Source organism: Alligator mississippiensis, chromosome 1 (assembly GCF_030867095.1).
Source record: "Alligator mississippiensis isolate rAllMis1 chromosome 1, rAllMis1, whole genome shotgun sequence".
NCBI classification, from domain to species: domain Eukaryota; kingdom Metazoa; phylum Chordata; order Crocodylia; family Alligatoridae; genus Alligator; species Alligator mississippiensis.
In genome coordinates, this window is record NC_081824.1 from 237713698 (window position 1) to 237733473 (window position 19776).

General features: G+C 45.9%; 1 protein-coding gene across 2 annotated transcripts in view; it reads left to right on the forward strand.

Moving 5' to 3' along the window:
- Positions 1 to 19776, forward strand: part of BUB1 (BUB1 mitotic checkpoint serine/threonine kinase) — a 51300-nt gene that overhangs the window by 8910 nt on the left and 22614 nt on the right. Inside the window, exons 7-13 of one of the 2 annotated variants that reach the window (XM_014598191.3) lie at positions 2692 to 2741; positions 2843 to 3033; positions 6795 to 6961; positions 7316 to 7656; positions 10510 to 10568; positions 12323 to 12460; positions 14175 to 14270. In XM_014598191.3, the coding sequence (XP_014453677.1) occupies positions 2692 to 2741; positions 2843 to 3033; positions 6795 to 6961; positions 7316 to 7656; positions 10510 to 10568; positions 12323 to 12460; positions 14175 to 14270 (1042 nt within the window). The remainder of the gene's footprint in view (positions 1 to 2691; positions 2742 to 2842; positions 3034 to 6794; positions 6962 to 7315; positions 7657 to 10509; positions 10569 to 12322; positions 12461 to 14174; positions 14271 to 19776) is intronic. The other variant, XM_059720317.1, reaches the window with a different exon arrangement.

Sequence of the window (19776 nt, forward strand, 5' to 3'; positions counted from 1 at the left end):
TTCCCTGAGTTAAACCTTCCAATAAACATTCTATTTAGCATATATGGGTAGTAATAATGTCGTCAGTATATTTAATGAGCACCAAAACAGAAACAAGCCCTCTTAACTCCTGAATTTTCAAGTATCAGAAATACCAGCTAGCAGGCTGCATGCTTTTATACTTTCACCAGTTATATTGATCTTTTGCCATCTTGTAATTGCAGTCTTGTGATCTTTTAATGCGTGAATTTTTTGAAGTGTTGGTAGACTGGACAGGGTGCAGGAAGAGCTACAAGAATTAACTGGAATATGTAAAAACTTCCATAGAGTGAGAACTAAAAAAAATTCTACCTAATTACTCAAAAACGTTTAGGAAGTGATTTATTCCTGGTCCACAAGTACCTATGTGAAAAAGCTGTTAGAAGATTTCTTAACTCATCAGGCAAAGGCATAACAGGACCCAGTGGCAATGAGCCTGAAGTAGACAATTTAGGTTATGAATATGGTGTTATGAGCATGACTTAACATTTAGACCAGTGGTGCTTACCCTGTGGCCTGAAGGCTGGGCCATACCCAGCCCCTGAAGCAGCTGGATCTGGCCCACGGCACAGGGGATCAGTGAGTAGGAAGCAGCTCGGCCTGATACATCCCCTGTCGTGCACTGCACTGCTGATCAGCTCTGCTGCAGTCTCTCTCTGTCTCTCTCTGCCCTCCCTTCCCCTTTCTCTTTCCCCCTACCCCCACTGGAGAGTGGTGGTCCGCATTGCAGCTGAGTTGCAAGGACTCAGCCTGCTACTCTAAAAGGCTGAGCACCACTGTATTACATGAATTCATGGATGGATTCTCCATCATTTGGAGTCTTCAGATCAAGACAGGATGCCCTAAAACTGCTCTAACTAAGCCACAAGGCATGGGTTTGTAAAACTAAGCAAGTGATACTCCCGCCGTACTCAGTACCGGTGGAGTACTGTATCCAGTTCTGGACACTGGATTTCAATAAGGACGTGGAAAAACTTGAGGATCCAGAAAAGAGCCACCCGTATGATCAGGGACTTGCAAGGCAAGCTATACAAGGAAAGGCTGAGGGACCTGGGCCTCTTTAGCCTGAAGAAGAGATGGTTGAGAGGGGACTTGATAGTAGCTTACCACTATATCAGAGGAGTGCATCAGGAGCTCAGTGAACAGCTGTTCACTAGGGCACCCCTGGAGAAGACTAGGACCAATGGATACAAACTCCTGGAAGGCCGCTTCAGGCTTATTACCTTGAAAAACTTCCTCACAGTCAGGGTGTCCAGACTGTGAAATAAACTCCCTCCAGAGGTGCAGTCACCTACACTGGAGGTTTCCAAGAGGAGAATGGACAGTCATTTCCCTGGTGTCACTTGACCTTAGTTGTCTTCCTGCCTAGAGTGGGGGGACTGGACCCAATCTCTGCAAGGTCCCGTCCAGCCCCTAACAATCTATGAAATGCTGGGATGAGAAACATTGGAATGATTAGATGAAACTTCACCCAAATTGGACAGTGTGATCTATACCATTGTCTATAGTTAGTCTGTATTATAATGGGCTTGGTGCTATCTGCACTGATCAGCAAGTTATGTTGGAACATAACTGAGGACCAGGGATTCTGGTTTTCCGATTTTAAAAAAATTGCAAATTTTCTAATAAAATTGCAAATTCTCTGATTTTTTATTTTTTTTTAAACCCCAAAATCCATTATTAAAATGGAAGGCCCCTCACTCCCACTCCCCCCCACCCCAACTCCCCTATCCCTCCAGCCCTGTCAGAAGGGTCCCCCAACTACCAGGGCTACAGGGCCAGGGACCCAGGTCTGCCGATGATCATCATTCACTCGCATTCACTCAACAGATTTTATCACTTTACAATTACAGTTTCAATGCAGTTTTAACAATGGTCCAGGGTGTAACTTCATTCTACAGGGAGTACATCCCTTAAGAGTTTGTATTTTATATTTTATACTTGTAAAGTGCCATGGTAAAGATGAGACAGATGAAATATGAAACAAAATGCACTGTGAGAAACACAAAAATGCAATGCAAGGTAGTGAGGATCAAAGGCTTCTGGGGACAGTAAGTGAATTAGCACCAGGATATATTTACAGTCTTTGCAGTGGCTATTTTAGTTCTCTTGTTTTCTTTATTGACACTGAGCTTAATCAAAATGTAGATGTAGTTTCTAGGTTTCTCCTACAGAAAGCCACTTCAGCTTTCTGGCTTGCTTTGAGCCTTGCCACACCCATGCAATGAGTGTGCTGAGTCTCTGCCAATACTGAGAAGGAAAAGAAATGCACAAAATGGGGGTGGGGGAAGGTTGTAGGCAAGAAGGGGCTTCTGTTATATCAATGTCCAGAAGGGAAATGTACAAAGGGGGCTTTCTGCTACACTTCCGGTCACAAGACGAATACCAGAGGGCAGGGCAGCTGTCAAGAGGTGGAGCTACCCATGCAGCCCTGACAGTTTACCAAAACTTGGTAAGCAGCCCTCCAGCTGAAATATTGCCCACCCCTGCCTTAAAGGTTGCTGGTCCCTGACCTTTCTTGTCTAAATGTTCTGTAACCTGTTCTTTTCTTGCACTGATCTGTGCTCATTTCCTTGGTTGGAATTACAGTCTCTTTGCCTCTTGATTACTGAGCTGGAACATCATTCGTTATGATTGTCAATGGTGTTGGTGTGTTTTCCCTCCTTTTTTTAGGGTTCAGTGCTTGCTGGAACTCGCTGTTCTTCTGGTGAAGTAGAAAAAGTGTAAGTAGAACAAGTATAGACTCAATCACACTTGATTTATTTTTCAAACATATTAATTCTTTGCAATTAACTTGAACACTGTTTTCTTGCTTCCCCTATAGAGAATATGTTACATATATTTCCAAGTCTGCAGTTCTTCCAAAGCCATCTTCAGCCTCCAGTGGATATGAGCAGGTTGCTGTGTATAATAAAAGCCAGCTTGTTTGTGAAGGCTCAGAACTCTCTTTCGAAGAACTAAGAGCCAAGCGTTATTTTAAGAAATATGAACGACTGAGAAGACAAAAAGAACAGGGTATTTCTCAATCTCCTTCCTTTTAGTCATGTCTCAAAACCTCATCTTGATAGAAAGTTAGCAGCTGGTCATTTCATTTCTTTTTCATTGTTGTCTTGTTCATTGTTCAGCACATCAGAATTGGGTCCCTGCCTGGCCCTCTGTGCTGAGATTGGGCATCTAATTCAGCAAGCAGGGCCTGGGGCTCCCTATGGGTCTGGAAATCTGGTGTTGCAGGAGCAATCCTACTGTTCTCCCACTGCCAAATTTCCAGACCCATGGAGAGCTCTACAGGCTGGATGACACAAGGTCACAAGCCAGTTCTGGCCTGTGGGCTGGGGATTGAACACCCCTGGTTTAGTAGATTGTATTTCATAATATTGTAACTTGCCAGTGAATAGAATATGCAGTACAGAATATTTTTGGCAGGGTGGGTTGGGGAGGGACGTATAGCAGATGTTCCCCCCCTTGCCTGCTTGGGGGAGGGAACACCACCTCTTTAGATATGGACAGATGATTAAATTATTATGAATTAAAGGGGGGCAAGGATTTGCTTTGTCAGCTGTTCTGTGGTAACCATCAGTTTGAATGTACTTATCCTATAATAAGTGAAAATTAACCTGCAGTAAATAGCCTGTCCCTCTTTCACTGAGGTTAAGATACTATGGTTTAGTTTTTCAACACTCAGGAGTGTGCAAGTGAGCAGTTACCACAAAGCAGCTGACATGTACTAAGTCCCTTTTTAACTCATCGCAATTTTGTTTTTTGCCCATAACTTCTTCCTGATATGGTGGTAGGAATTGGTACTTGAAACAGCTGGCTACTCCTTACCTTGATCTCTGCTGATATATTTGTGGTATTGATGACAGTGAGGGAAGCCTGGGGGCATTGTATAAATTAACTTCTGTATTCTCTTTAGCTTGTTCATTTTTAAATGTATGGTTAAGTTTTTCTTTTTGGATCTTACACTTAAGAGTAAAAAATATCCAGCTCAAGCCTACAAATACATAGGCACCATAGAGTAATAGCATGCATTACTTTTCACCTACACGGTTTACCCCAAGTAACAGTGTTCCGCAGCAAAAAATTGACACCTAGAGAACTTTAATTTTGCCTTTTGATATGCTGTGCAAAACCCAAAAACATATCCTACCTTTTTCTTGGCATATAGGAAACAATTACCTTTGTAAGGAATAAGTCAGCTTACTGATACTTGCTTACTAATAGCAACATAAAGGCAGTTCACAAATCAGTGTTACAAAACTCCCGTAAATTCACAAAGGAAAAATATCTAAACATAAATCTATATTTCCCATGCTTCTGGGCCTTCCTGATTGCTCTTGCCCCCACTTTCTACTACATATCAAGGTGTTTTTAAGCCTCCATCAGAAGTATTGGCTGTTGGCTACAGCCAAGCCTGGAGACTGACTGGAGTGTGCCAGTGTTCTTGCTGGGATCAAAGCTGGAGGTTCCTGGCTAGAGTCTTGTCCTTCTGCTCAGGGTCAGACCAATTGCCATATATGGGGCCAGGAAGGAATTTTACTCAGTGGTCAGACTGGTACAGACTGTGGGGGTTTTGCCTTCCTCTGTAGTGGGAACATGGACCTCTACCTGGGATATCTTGAGCATATATTGACAAAATTTTATAAAAGCAGGACATTGGCTGCTGTTCCCCTGCTTTACCTGTGGTAGTTTAGGGCAGTGGTTGTCAACTGGGGGTATACATACCCCTAGGGGTACTTAAAAAGATCCTAGGGGTTACTCAGACTTAATGTGGCTGATAAATGCCACGTACATGTACACAGCTGCAGCACAGTACACAGGTGGGCAGGAGAGCAGCTGGGTCTGGCTGCTAAGTATGTTGTGAGGGAAGAGGGGGGGGGGGTCAGGTTGAGGCTTCAGCAGTGGGGGCAAGGGCTGCCCAGATGGGGTGGGACACCAGACTGAGCCACGTGAGGGATGGCTCTCACTGCTGTGCACACCCCGAGAGGGCGTGGGGGGCATGTGCCCCCAGATCTGCATAAGGCAGGGCGGGATGCTGCTACAGACTGGGGCCTGGGCTGTACCAGGCTCTTCCCAGCAGGGGCTGGGCCGAGCTGCACTCCGAGTGGACAGCGGTGCTGGGAGGGGCTGTAGCCACCCCAAAATTTGCCATAGCTCCCCCGCAGTAGCTGTCTCCCAGTGGCGCCACCCACCCTTAGCACAGCCTGGCCCAACCCCTCACTGGGAACAGCCTGGTGCCAACCCCAGCCTGCAGCTGCAGCCTACCCTGCCCTGTGCGCAGATCCATGGGCACACGTCCCCTGTGCCCTCCTGGGGGAGCATGCAGCAGTGGGAGCTGGGGCACAGTGCGGGACAGAGCCATGGCTCGTCTGGGGGGCAGGGGGAGGGAGGTGGCAGCTCCTGCTGCTGCATGTATGCGTGGGAGGGCACTGGGGCATGTGCCCCCGAATGTGCACAGGGCAGGCTGGATGCCACGGCTGGTGGGGCTGTGTTGGGCTCTTCCTGGTGTGGGCTGGGCCGAGCTTCACTCAGGCCAGGCAGCGGTGTTGCTGGGAAGGAGCTACAGGGGGTCTGCAGCCACTTCCCAATTTGCTGTAGCCCCACCCCATAGCCACCTCCCAGCACCGCTGCCACCGCCTGCCCTGAGTGCAGCGTGGCCCAGCACACAGCAGCAGCCTACCGTCTCCCATGCAGATCTGGGGGCACATCCCCGCCTGGGGCGGGGTGTAGCTGCGGGAGCCACACCCCATGCTGCTTGGTCCTGTGCCCTGCCCCAGTTGGGCAGTCCCTTCCCCAGCCCCACTCCCTCCCCCACTGCTGAGCTAACCCACCCTTGTCCCGCATCCAGATTCAGAGGCATATGCCCCCACGCCCTCCCGGGATGTGTGCACCTGCGGGAACCACCATCCCCTCCCGGTGCCCCCTGGACAAGCCACTTGCGGCTCCACCCCGTGCTCTGCCGTGGTTGTGCAGTCCCAGCCCCACTCCCTCCCTCACTGTGGGGGTCTTGATTTGGGCCTCCACCCCCTCTAAAATAGGAAAAAAATATGAAGTGGTACGTCAGCTGGAACTTTGAGAGAGAAGGGGTACACTTGTTAAAAAAAGGTTGAAAACCCTTGGGTTAGGGTATTATGTCTATGTTGTGTCAGGGTTGACTTATGCTAGAGTTTAGTTTATGGACTATAGGATGGTTAGGATAGGGCTGATCCTGCCTCAAGCAGGCGGTTGGATTAGATGACCTTTAGAGGTCCCTTCCAGCCTGACTTGTCTATGATCAGAAACCAAAGAACAGTCATCCAGGCAAAGGCCTGCTTCCTAGAAGGCAGGGCAAGGCAGGCTGGATGCCACGGCCGGTGGGGCTGCGTTGGGCTCTTCCTGGTGGGGGCTGGGCCGAGCTGCACTCAGGCCAGGCAACGGTGTTGCTGGGAAGGAGCTACAGGGGGGTCTGCAGCCACTCCCCAATTTGCTGTAGGCCCACCCTGTAGCCACCTAGTTGACTGGATGTCATCTTGTGAAAATTGGCTGGCTATTGTTGAGCAATTTGTAGTAGGGCTAGCTTGAGAAGCTGATGTGCATAGCTGTATGTTTTTGTTCTAATTCTTTGTCTTTTTTAGATTTGCAGAGTCATTATTACTTGCCCTTGGCTACTGCAGTTGTGTCTATAAAATAAATAAAATCAGATAAATAAGCTGTTATGTTGAAGTTTCTAATATTTGCAATGTGAAAAACGTCTATAAAACGTGCCTGTTCTTCTTATTGTATTATGTTTTTCCCTTTAGAAAAAGAGGAAGAGGACTATGCAAAGAGAAAAGAATCTGCCCTTCTTGAGCTACAACTCCTCCATCAGAAATTTGAACAGCTTAATGGGCTGTTAACGTTAAAAGATCCAGTGGAAACAAAGTTGGAAGAAGCATCTGCATTGCAAACTGTGTCCACTAGAACAGAGGTAAATATGTACTGTAGTCAGCAGTAGCATTCTTTATCGAGTAGCAAACTAACTTTACAATTGAATCATAGTCTAAATGGATTCGGTTAAACTTAACTTGGAAATCAAGATTAGTGCAAGTATTTTGCTCTCTCATGTATGCATCTGACATGATTTTCAATATAACTTTGGTTTAAAGAACATTTAAAAACACTCCCATAAGGAAAAATTACCATTTTATGGAAAACATGGGTTTTCTTCTTTTTCTCCCCCCTGAATGACTTGTGTTTAATAAAAAAATAAATAAATAAAACAAACAAACACTGACCTTGGTTTTCAAGATTCTAATAGTGTATTTTAAAACTTTTTGCAAAGCTTCATCCAGCTGTTGTGCCCTATGCATCTCTACCACAAGACTGGGCAGTAGCTCATCCAACTACAAATCTGCAAACCTCATGGTGTTTGGGGCCAGACCAGTTGCCGTCAAGTACTTCAGCAGCTCTTAGTCCTGTGCCACAACCAGTTAAAGCTATTGGCCATCAGACTACCCTATCCTCCTTAATGGAAGCAGCAGACAATAAAGATGCAAGCAAAGCTACACTGGATCTTGGAGAACTTCAGAATGGTCTACTACAACTTGACATCAACAGCAGTGCTGTGTCTCTTCCCACTCAGGAGCATTCTAACTTCACCCATGGTCATGACATTGTACAGCAGTATGTACAAGTGGACTTTAACTCTTGCTTCAGTTGTTACTCAGCACTCTTGATAGCTGGACTACAGAATTCTAGCTAGGAATTCACAAAGCCAAATCTGTTTTATTCTGTATGTGGAAACTACATTTAATTTGACTGAGACAATTGATACGCCTGTAAGGGAGGCCATGTAGTTAGCTTCTCTTGCTCTTATGCTAATCTGAATTAACATGTTTAGTATACAATTGGCTTCTCTTGCAACCTAAGCTTATCTTCATACCTCTCACCTTAATTCCCTAGTGAGGATTCCATTTGTGGAGGCTGAGTCCAATATAGAATACTATTTTAAGGGGTGGCCATTAGCAGAAGACCTTTTTCTATTTTCTTTTTGTTTGTTTGTTTTTCACAGACCCCAATTTTTATAAGTCTTCAAATGAACAAAACTTTATCTTATTTACAGTAGTCAGTTAAATTTAACTCTTCCAGTTCTGTTTTAATTTGGAAAACCATATCTTCTCACATATAACATGCCACAGAATATAATACACGCCTTGAAGAAAAAGCATCTTTCCTGGTAGTAACCAAGTAGCAGCAACATTTTTCTGCTTCCTCTGAGTTGTGTGTAGAGTTTACTTTCACTTGTGCCTGTAACAGGCAGAAACTTTCTTACTGTTTCTCAAATAACACATGCTGTGATTTCCAGGAGCTGTTTTTTGGGGAAACCAGTGCGTGTTGTATGCGATAATTTTTAGTACTGTTTCCTTTCTGGCTAAGCCTACATGAAGTTGTAGTATTCATGATGACAATGCCACAGTGACCATTTTACAACTTAATTGGTTAGTCACCTTTAAAGTCACAGAACCCTTTCATATCACTTTTGCTGCAGAACCCCTACCCCTGGCTCCCCAGGCCATGTGAACTGATGGGGAGCTAGGTGACCCAACACACCTATGGCAGATGCTGTTACCCCCCAATCTCTGTGGAACCCCTAATGACCTGTTGCAGAACTCCAGGGTCCCACAGTTTGAAAGCCACTTAGCTAGAGAATTAAGAAAGGAGAAACATTAGAAAGACTTTTCGTGGGCTGTTGAAAGAAACTAGCAGAATTGTCATTGAATTTGGCATAACTTTAATAAAGCTTGATCCCTCATCTAAGAAAACATTCCATAAGACACCAAAATTTGTATTCCCCAGAAGGGTTCACCACTACCCCTGTAGGTTTTATTTTAGAAATTTTGAGTGAATGTTCCCTAATATAGGTTTTACGAGTATCTGACATTTTTATACAGTCTAGAAACCTGATTTTAATGCAAGGCATTGTTATAAAATCCAAGCCATATAAAATATCAATGGATATTTATACAAATGAAATTCTATCCATGAAGTTCTACAATTGCAATAGAAAAGCTTGGAAGATCATAACATTATACATGTGTTGTATAGTAGACTATAAGTACTATATTACAATTCTCCGGGTTTTCTTGCACTGTATTGACCTACTCCAGTTCAAGTTCATAGCTGTCTTGTAAATTGGACTCTGGTTCCCTTCTTTATAGGACCCAGGGTTTTTTTGTAGTACTGCAAAAGCACAGTCCTGCTGAAGCATGCTCCCTGTATTCTAATACTGTATTTTTTCTCATAAAACATTTGCCTGTCCTCCCAAAATCTGCCCTCTAAAATTTGGGTGTATGTATTAAGCAGGAAGCTGATCTGCTTGGGATAGAAGGACCCTGCTTTGATTCCTGCTTCACAATGCATCAGCTGTTGCATTACTATTCAGGCAGCTGAGGGAGTCAATTGACTTAATGGCTTATTATTTTTCACTCCAGAGCTATTAAAGACTGTCTCTTCTTTTTAATGGTCTTTATTATATACCACTAATCCATCTAACCTTTCTTAGGGCAGTTTTGCTGTCTGTTAGCTACTTGTAGTTTCTCTCCTATTTCACAGACTCTTTAGGTCTTTTCAAAATCATATATCTACCCATGGAGACCAGTCTTCAGCAGCAGCTAGGGTTTCAGCTTTAGTTATGCACGAAAGGAAGAATGAGTCAGCTGAAGATTAGGCCCTGTCCTTGCTCTATGCTGCCATAGCTCTGGAAAAAAAATGTTTTCCTCCATTCTACCTTTCAAAAATAAAGTGGGTTACGTTCTGGGGTACGTTATATGTGAGAAAATATGATATTCTATGGGGTTGCAAACAAGGAACTCTTGTTCTATGTAAGGTTGAAGAGATTTCTGATTTCTTGAACCTTTCTTGTTAGCTTGTAATGCTGCGGCTTCTCTTTTTTAGCTTGTAAGCTACTTGCTTGCATTAGTTTACTGATATGTTTGCGCTTTTGAATCCATTCTATCATGTAGAAGGTAAGGCAGGGTGGCATCTTGGAGACTGACAGAAGCATAAGCTTCTGCAGGTGACTACTTCATCAGATGCTATGAAGCTTTGTCATAACATCTGATGAAGTAGGGTGTCAGCTGTGAATGCTCATACCTTTCTGAATCAGTTGGTGTCTAAGGTGCCACCTGGCCCTTCCTTCTGTCTGTTTTCAGACTAACATGGCTAAATATCTCTCTCATCTTATAATGTGTATTGCAATTTGTACATGAGCTGGTGTTTTCTGTATAGATTTTGTGAAGAGTGCTGTTAGTGGGCAGGAATGAATTTTATTGTAGGAGAGATGCATCTATGTGAAAATGTAAGGATCCTTAACCATAATCTCTCTCTCCTCTCTGGGGAAAATTCTTTATTTGGCCCAAATAGATGTTTTAAGGAGGTTACTACTTATGGTACAGCAAATTCTTCAACTTTAAACTAGGGGTGTTTTTAAAGATTTGCTCAGATTTCAAACTAATACTCTTTCTTTTTCCTTTGAAGGTGCTCAAACAAGAGTACATCTGGCCCCAAGATAGGTGGCTGTACAGAAACAAAGGAAGGTAAATTAACAGTTTTATAGAAATGGTGATCCTATTTCACGTTGCATATTTGGCTTGGGGGGAATATACTATGCTGTTTCTAATCTTGGTGAGTTTAGGACTTCCTGTTTTGGAGCTAACAATATTTAACACATTCTTAAAGGCGTAATTTTAATCTTTGTTTATAGTTAAACAAAATTAACTCATCAGACATAAAATGGCATTTTACTTTTTGGAGCTTCATAGCAAGAAAATTGCATCTTCATTCAAAGTTGAATGCAACTGTTCAAAGACTAATACTAGTATCTTGCCAGTCAGGGTGATAAGCAAAGAGCTGCTTTAATTTAGCCTGTGAATTTCATTAAGTTTCCTTGTTGGAGGTTTTAAGAACAGATTGGACACATCTGATGAATACTGTGTAGGTATATTTGTCTCAGTGCAGAGCATGGGGCTACATGATTTCTTGTGGTCTTTTCCAGCTCTACTCTTCTCTAATTCTATAACACTTCTTGCTCTGTGTTGAGAGAGCAGTTATCAAACTCCATGCTTTGGGGATTCATCTCATAACCTGTAAGCATTGGGAAGGTTTGGGTTTTTGTTTTTGTTTTCCTGATACACAGTTGTATTTCTCTTGTCCTTTTTCTTATGCTATGGTTGATCAGAGCTGGGGAGGACATTGCATGGGGTGTTCAGTTGTCTGAGGAAGCACAGAAAATCCTTTCTTGGGTATCTGGCATCTACTCTGTGCCAGGCTGATTTATCAGCTTTGGAAAGGGTCTTGGAAACATTGTGGTTTGGCTTTGTTTTTTGTTTTGGCTTCCTTCCTTTGCAGCATTGGATGTCACTCAACTGCTGACATCATCAAGGCATATTTTCTCTATTTTTCTGCCACGAAAAGGTCTCCGAGTACTAGTGACATGTCAGCCTCTCCTGTTACGTCTAGCACATAATACAGCAAAAGCTGTGTTAACCGGCACCTTACAAGCTGGCATGCTCTGTTAACCGGCATGCCATCTTGTAAGGGAAAAGTGAAACGGGAAGTGCCCGCTGTGGCACTTCCGGTTTTGCGGAGCCCGCATGGCCCGGGGCCATAGCAGGCTGCGTGGGTCCCCCCTCCCTGTCCCTTGGGGCCCGCAGGAAGGGTGGCAACGCGGTGGGAGGGCAGCAACAGCCCAGACGCGGCAGGACAGGCGGCGGCCCAAACATGCAAAGATGCCTGTTCAGGCCACTCAGTTATCTGGCATATTTTGTTATCTGGCACCCTCCATTCCCTGTAGGTGCCAGATAACAAAGCTTTTATTGTAGTTTATTTGGTCTCCCATGGACTGAAATACTTTCATCTAATTAAAGTTTTGGTGCTTATAATAAGGATATTTAGGTGAAATGTAATGGCCTGTGATAGACAGGAAATCAAACTAGATCAGATGATAATTCCATCCAGCTTTACACCTCTCTGAAACGTACCGTAATTCTACTTGGAGCAGGGGTTTTCAACCTTTTTTGGATCGGTGTACCCCTGGCAGCTGGGTGGAGGGGGTGGCTGGATGCAAAGCAGCAGCAGCCACCCTGTGTGAACTTCCCCCACGTCCAGCGAGGTGGGCAGCACCTGCATGGGATGGTGCGTGGCAGCACTCCATCCTCGCCAGCCTGCGTATTCCCCCTAACACCTTCTCAAGTACCCACTGACAGTAAAATAGTCTTAGAGCATTACTTGCTACCAGCCAGTTAGTTAGAAATCATAAAATTGAGCATTTGTTGAACATTTCTGTTTCTAGTACCTAAAGTTGGACATTCTCCATTTGTTTCTGGAAATACCTCTCAAATCACACCAAACACCTCCCTGGGAGGAGTAATGCAGGCAACGCCATTCAAAGTACAACCATCGCCCACCGTTCATACTAGAGAAGCACTGGGTAAGTATATTAGATGACAACCTGGTTCTAGTTGAGTTGATGACAGTCTTCACTGCTTTGTGCATGTCCTTTCACAGCATCTGATAAAGTGAGCTTAGGCTCGTGAAAGTTTATGCTATACATCTTGGGGCACGTCTACACGTGTTTTAATACGCATTAGCCTATTTTAATGTGCATTAAAGCATCAGGAAAAAACCATGCTCTTTAGCTAATGTGCATTTTTCTAATGCCTCACAATGGAGGACACTTCTACACATGCTTCGGGGGTGGGGGCGCGCTTTAATTAGAGCGGCTCCAAGAGCCACTCTAATTAAAGTGCCACAGCGTCTTCTGTCAAGCATTAGTTCAAGCGCCCCAATGCCATTTTGAAGTGTAGGGATGCTGATGCACAAGATGTGGAGGCTGGCTGGATCATGGTAATTGCCATGTTACAGCAACCTTGAATGATCAGTTCTGTTCAGTAGAAGGAACAATTCCTCCCCTTTATAAAACATTGAGAACATATCTTGTTCTAGGTTATACAACCTGTTGCACGTGAAAGATAATTCAGCTGTTTGTGCTAGTATACATGTTTTTCCTTGGCTTTATTGTGTCCATACTTTTGTGGTCAGCTTCTAGCAACTAAGATTATAACAGGTCAGGTAAAACTCTGGTTCAGCTGATTAATCGAATCTGCACCGATGTGCGTCGGTGCAGCCTTGCACCATGTCTACAGGCACCCGGAGGTATGAGATGTAATGTGCATTACCTAAAGCACATTAATGAACATGTAGACATGCCCTGAGTAAATCTATATGGTGCAAATCTACCCTGTTTGGCTTCAGCTAACTGCCTCAGTCTTTAGTAGAACCAGAATTTAACCTTGACCTGTTAAAATCTTAGTTGCTAGGAGCTGCCAACAAAAGTATGGGTATAATAAAGCCAAGGAAAATCATGTCTAACACAAACAGCTGAATTATCTTCTACTTGTAATAGGTTGCATAACCCGGAATGTTTTATAAAAGGGGGGAATCACTCCTTTTACTGAGCAGCCCCAATCCTAAAGGAAATGCCCATTATCTTTTGTTACCAGGTGCAAAGTCTGAGAGACTTTTTGTAGCTGTAGTTGCTGAACAGTTCTGTTTGAGTCAATAGATGTGAGACCAGAATAGTTGTGCTAAGAAATGAATAACTGCAGCATCAGTTTCCCCTGAATGGAAAACAAGCACCTTATTATGACTCAATAACTGCTCAAGATTCTCATTTAAGAACATATAAATTGAGGAAATATAGAACGTGATCACAATTCTGTTGTCATATAGAAGGCAGTATAATTGAAATCCCATGTTATATTTTTATAACCTAAGAAAGGATAATGTAGGTTCTGGAACAAAGTCTGTGATTCAGTCCTTGATTCATGTGTCTCCAAGTGCAAAAAAACAAAGCAAAAATTGTTTGTTGTTTGGACATATTTTGTCTTTTTCGGATATTTAAGGGGATAAATAGAATTCACTCAGAAATCCAATGCTAGTTGCAATTTAAGCTTCAAAAAGTGAAAGTAATTGATAACTGTTCATCTGTACATGTTTATTTGGTTTTTCTGCCCTTTCCACTTATCTTTTATGAGATGATTGACTGCATATTCTTGAAAGCCCATTGATTAGTATGCTTTTAATCTTACTGTTCTTGTCATTTCTCTGCAACCATTTGAGGTGGCTTTTTTTATTTTTACTAGGTTTTGTCATGGATATGTTTCAGATTCCCCTCCTGCATGAAACCTCCCTTCTTGAAGACAGCAAGGAAATGTTTGAGGCCTATTGTAGAAAAAGTGGTATGTATCATTCAGTTTTTGACCATAAGGCTTCACTCCAACTCTGAAGTTTAAACTGGTAATGTGCTTCATTTGAAGGGGAAGAATGCTTCTTCCTTCAGGATTTAATGAGTCTTGTTTACTGTTAAGCTCTAAATGCTGGTGCAAAGGTCTAGCAAAGGAAAAATACTCTTAGTTATGTCTTACACAAATATCAGGGCATACTACATTGGACTTAATTCTGTTGCCTCTTCATGAATATTTTACTAGCATCTAAAGTCAGTCAGTTCTGAAAAAGCCCTTGTTCATATTCTGACGACATTTTCTCTTCAAAGAGACATCTTCCTTTTTCCTTTTTGCTTATCAATATCAGTGCTGGACTGATGCACCCGTGAATGTTAGAGGACTGTATGGAGACTAGGATGCGTATAAAGTTCTCTGCTACATGTTCATCCTCAGTAAGTGGAGGGGTGATCTACCAGAAGCATGGTGCATTTGCCCGCTGAAGTGCAGAAAATAGATTTACTATGTTCACATGTCTCTGAACCAGCCTACTATTGGTTTTTGGAGAGGACGTCGTGATTTTTGCTGTGGGCCCTTATTCCTGGTTTTAGAATGGAGGAAACCAACCGTACAAACTCCTATGGTCTCTAAAATAGCAATGACCAATTCATTTTACTGAGTGTGGTATGAGGACACTCCTAGTAAAAGGCTGAAAAATATGTGGTCAGGCAAGACCTTGATTCATGACAATGTCTCCTCTTGCTGCTTTTCTTCCCACCTCACTCCTTGCAAACCTGTTGTGTTTTCTCTAAAGCAGTTCCCTTATCTTCTGCCATGAGAGCTCCTGTCTCCAGGTATACAGTGCTCTAGAGCTGTGTAAAGTGTTTGTTTTCTGCATCCCCACTCTGGCACTCAAAGTGGCTTTCTTCTGGGTTTCTCAGATTGCCTGATTCTCCCCCTAGTGCAAGGGTGGGCAATTATTTCTGCTGGAGGGCTGCTTACCAAATTTTGGCAAGCTATCTAGGGCTGCATGGGTAGCCCCACCCCTTGACAGGTGCCCCACTCCCTGGTTGCCATCTTGGGACCAGAAGTCCAGCCCCTAACCTCTGACTTCTGCCAGCAGAAGTACCTCCCCTTGCCCCTGGAAATACTCCTTTGGGGAGAGGGTTTGCCATCTTAGGGGAAAAAACCAAATTACATACTAAAAATTAAATGCCCATAATATATTTTAATTCAATTAACAAATATATTTTTGTCCTGATTTGTGTGTTTGTGCTGTATATGCAGAAGTGATTGCATATCGGGGTTTGGGGGATGTGTGTGTGGGTATGGGAGCCATGTCGTGCAAAGTGGCTGGCGGGCAGGAAAGTGGGGAAAGCAGCAAGGTGGGGAGTGGAAGAAAGCAGTGTGCAGGAGCATTGGGCCTGCATCAGTGTGCAGCGCTGGTGCCAGCGGGGCCCAGAATGGGGCAGCAGGAGTGCAGAGTATGGGCTGGCAGGGGTCTATGGAGCTGGAATGGGCTGCACCAGCTGGGAGATGGGCAGCTGACCTGGCTCTATAGAACCCCTGCCAGCCAGGACCCCACGCTCCTGCTGCCCTGCTCTGCACCCCGCAGGTGCTGGCTCTGGGACAGTGGCGTGGGCCTTGCGCTCCCGCCCAGCTGCTTCTGGCTCTCACATGCCCCCACTCCAGCCCCATGGTACAGGCGGGGGCGAGTGCACAGCCCTGACCCCGCACTTGCCCATCTGGTCTGAGCAGTGGTGGTGGGGATGGTACTCGGCACAAGAGAAAAGCCCCCACTGCTGGCACTCCCTGCTGCAGCTGGCCAGAGCCCATGTAGAGCTGTCCTGTCCCTCTGCTGCGTCACTTGTGCTGCCCAGCGACTGCTCCACATGGCTACAGGGCAATGGTGGCAACGGAGAGCAGGCACAGGCAGCCCTGTGCGGGCTCCGAGTAGCTGCAGTATGGGGCACCAGCCACAGGAGGTGGGGCAGTGCTTTTCCCCTGCGTTGAGCACCAGTTAGTTCCCTGCCGCTGCTGCTACCTGGGCCCCGTGCTGTTTGGCATGGCAGCAGTGCCCATGTGGAGCAGCCACAGGGCAACTCAGAGGTGGTGGTGAAGCAGCTGCACCGCAGCCTAGTGCAGCGCGAGCTCCAGGCAGGCAGCAGCAGCAAACGTTGCCCAGCAGCAACGAGTGGGGGTGGCAGTTGGTGCCCAGCTGCTGCTGCCGCAGCTCAGCCCCAGTGAGCAACCCAGAGCTGGTGCGGGGCCTGGGTAGCAGCACCAGCAGGGAACAAAATGGTGCTCAGCACGGGGGGAAAAGCTGCCACTCCCTCGCCCTGTGGCCACTGCCCTGTGCTGCAACTGCTTGGATCCTACTTGGGGCTACCTGTGCTTACTCTCCAATGATGAGGTGGAGAGGCAGGACAGCCCTGCATGGGCTCTGGCTGGCTGCAGTAAGGAGTGACAGCAGGGCAGGGCACTTTTCTCCCATGCTGAGCACCATCCCCGCCACTGCTGCTCAGCCCAGACAGGCAAGTGCAGGGCACAGGGGTTGGGGCTGTGTGCTTGTCCCCACCTGTACCGCGGGGCGGGGGCACTGGGAATGAGTGGGCATGCGAGAGCCAACAGCAGCCGGGCAGGAGCAGAGGGCCTGCACCGGTATCCCAGGGCCAGTGGGGTCCAGAGCAGGGTGGCAGGAGCACGGGGTTCCGGCTGGCAGGAGCTCTGGAGCTGGGTGAGCCCTCCCCTCTCCCTGCTGGTGCAGCCCAGCCCACTTCCACAGACCCCTGCTAACCTACACCCCTGCTCCTACCACCTTGCTCTGGGCCCCACCAGCAATGGCCCCCCACGCCGCTCCCCTCCACTACCCCACCACCACTTTCCTGCCTGCCCACCAGCTCCTGGCTGCGTGGCTGGATCATGGGCCTCAGCAGGAGCTGGCCTGGTCCTGAGGACTGGGGTGATCCCTGCGGTCCTCCCCTGGCCCGCCTGCCCGCCGCCGCCCGCCCCCCCCCCCCCCCCCCCCCCCCCCCCCGGCCAAATTTCCTATGCCAGTTCAGGCACGAACAGCCCCACAGTCCCAGGCCAGAAGTGCCTACTAGACAAGTGTTTCCAGCTTGGAGGGCCCAGCCAAGCAGGCCCTGTTGCTGGTGCTTCCCCTGGGTCCTAGTGCCTCTGGCTTCTGTCATATTTGACAGGAGCTAGGGGCAGATAAATATTCATTTTCAAAATTTTTTATGGTCCCCATGGGCTGGATAGAATGGTCTGGCTGGCTGTATCCAGCCCACGGGCCATATTTTGCCCACCCCTGCTCAAGTGAGTGGTAGTGTCAAATCTGTAATGACTTCCCTTGGGGGTGGGAAGGGAATCATCATCGTCATAAAATTACATCACAGAGTAGTAGAACTGGAAGTGAGCATTAGAGATCATCTAGTCCAACCCTCTGCTTGAGGCAGGATGATCCCTATCCAAACCATCCTATACAAATCTATAATCTAAACTCTTCATAAAACTACCATCAAACCTGACGCAGCACAAGACAACACCCCAAACTGCTACAGGTAAGGCAGGAGAACCATAACAGCCAACATCCTGCTTCTGTTTGATTAGTTAATAGTTCTATTTAATTGTTAATATATGTTCAAGAGGTCCTGGGTAGAGGGCCACACTCCCTGCTAGAGGAAAGCAAAAACCCACATAGTCCATACCAATCTGACCATGGAGTAAAATTTCTTCCTAACTCCAGATATGGTGATCAGTCTGATCTTGAGCAGAAACCTCTGGGTTTAAGTCCCAGCAGGAGCACAGACACACCTCAGTCAAAATCCCAAGCCTTGGCTGCAGCCAACACCCAATGCCACTGAGGAAGGCTTAAAAACGCTGACATACATAGCAGAAAGGGGTAGGGGGCAACCAGCAAAGGCCAGGAGCATGGGAAATACCCATAGTAGAACACAGACATAGCTATGCCTAGATCATCCTCTACCAGTGGCTCTCCATCCTCTTCTTGAACACCTCCAGTGATGCAGAGTCCACTAGTTCCCTAAGTTCCACTGCCTCACTGCTCTAACAGTGAAGTTTTTCCTCACATCCAATCTAAAGCTATTTTGCTGCAACTTCAAGCCATGAGTCCATGTCCTACTCTCCACAGAAAGAGAGAAGAAGTGTTCTCTTTCTTTTTATAGCAGTTCTTCAAGTATTTGAAGACTGCTATCATGTCTCCTCTTTAAGGTCCTTTTATGTAAGCTGAACATGCCTAGCTCCTTCAGCCTCTCCTCATATGACTTACTTTCCAAGAACTTTGTCATCCATGTCTGGATCCTCTCCAACTTCTTCCCATCCTTTTTGGAATATGGAGCCCAAAACGGCACGCAGCACTCTGGGTGAGGCCTAATGCTCTTCTAGACTTGGTCCTGGCCAAAGGAGATGACCTGGTCACTGACTTAAAAACAGAGGGTAGCCTGGGCGACAGTGACCATGAAACCATCACGTTTGCTGTCCATCACAAGGCAGACAAATTGGATAGCAGAGTTCAAGTCTTGGACTTTAAAAATGCACATTTCAACAAGCTCAGGTCGCTAGCAGGGCAAATGCTGTGGGACCAGGGACCAAAGGCAAAAGATGCGCATGAAGAGTGGTTGCTTCTTAAGGACATGATCCTTGAAACACAAAGGAAGTAATTTCCATGCAGAAAAAGGGCGGCAGAAGGGCTGGGAAGCCCTCTGGACTAAACAGGGAAAGGACAGTCCTCCTTACGAAGAAGAAAGAGGTTTACGAACAATGGAAGCTGGGGACAGGCTCAAGGAAAACTACACCAACAGCCTGCAATTGTAGGGAACAAAGTAGAAAGGCTAAGGCAGCGACTGAACTTAGATTAGCGACGGGAATCAAGGACAACAAAAAGTCCTCCTTTAGGTACATAGGGAACGAGAAGAAAGCAAATGGGAGTGTGGGGCCACACTGCTCAACATCTCAGGACAGCTGGTTACCGACGCTCAAGAGAAAACTGAACTCCTGAATAACTACTTTGCCTCGGTGTTTCACCATGCCACAGGGAAAATCATGCCACATCGGGTGCAGAATGAGCAGGGCAGAAATGACTGCCTCCCTATTGTTCCCACAGACCTGGTGTGTGATCAGTTAAAGGAATTAGACATATATAAGTCAGCAGGACCAGGTGAACTCCATCCAAGGGTGCTGAAGGAGCTGACATCATTGTGGAGCCCTTGAGGAAACTGTTCCAAAACTTGTGGCGCTCCAGAGAGGTCCCTGAGGACTGGAAGAGGGCCTTTGTTGTGCCCATCTTCAAGACAGGGAGGAGGGAGGACCCAGGTAACTATAGGCCAATTAGCCTAACTTCTATCCCAGGGAAAATCTGGAAAAAACATTAAGGAGCCTATATGCAATAGGCTTGCAGAAGGTAGGATTCTGAATGACGGCCAACATGGCTTTGTTGCGGATAGGTCTTGTCTTACCAACCTCATCTCCTTTTATGATCGAGTAACTCGCCACCGGGATCAGG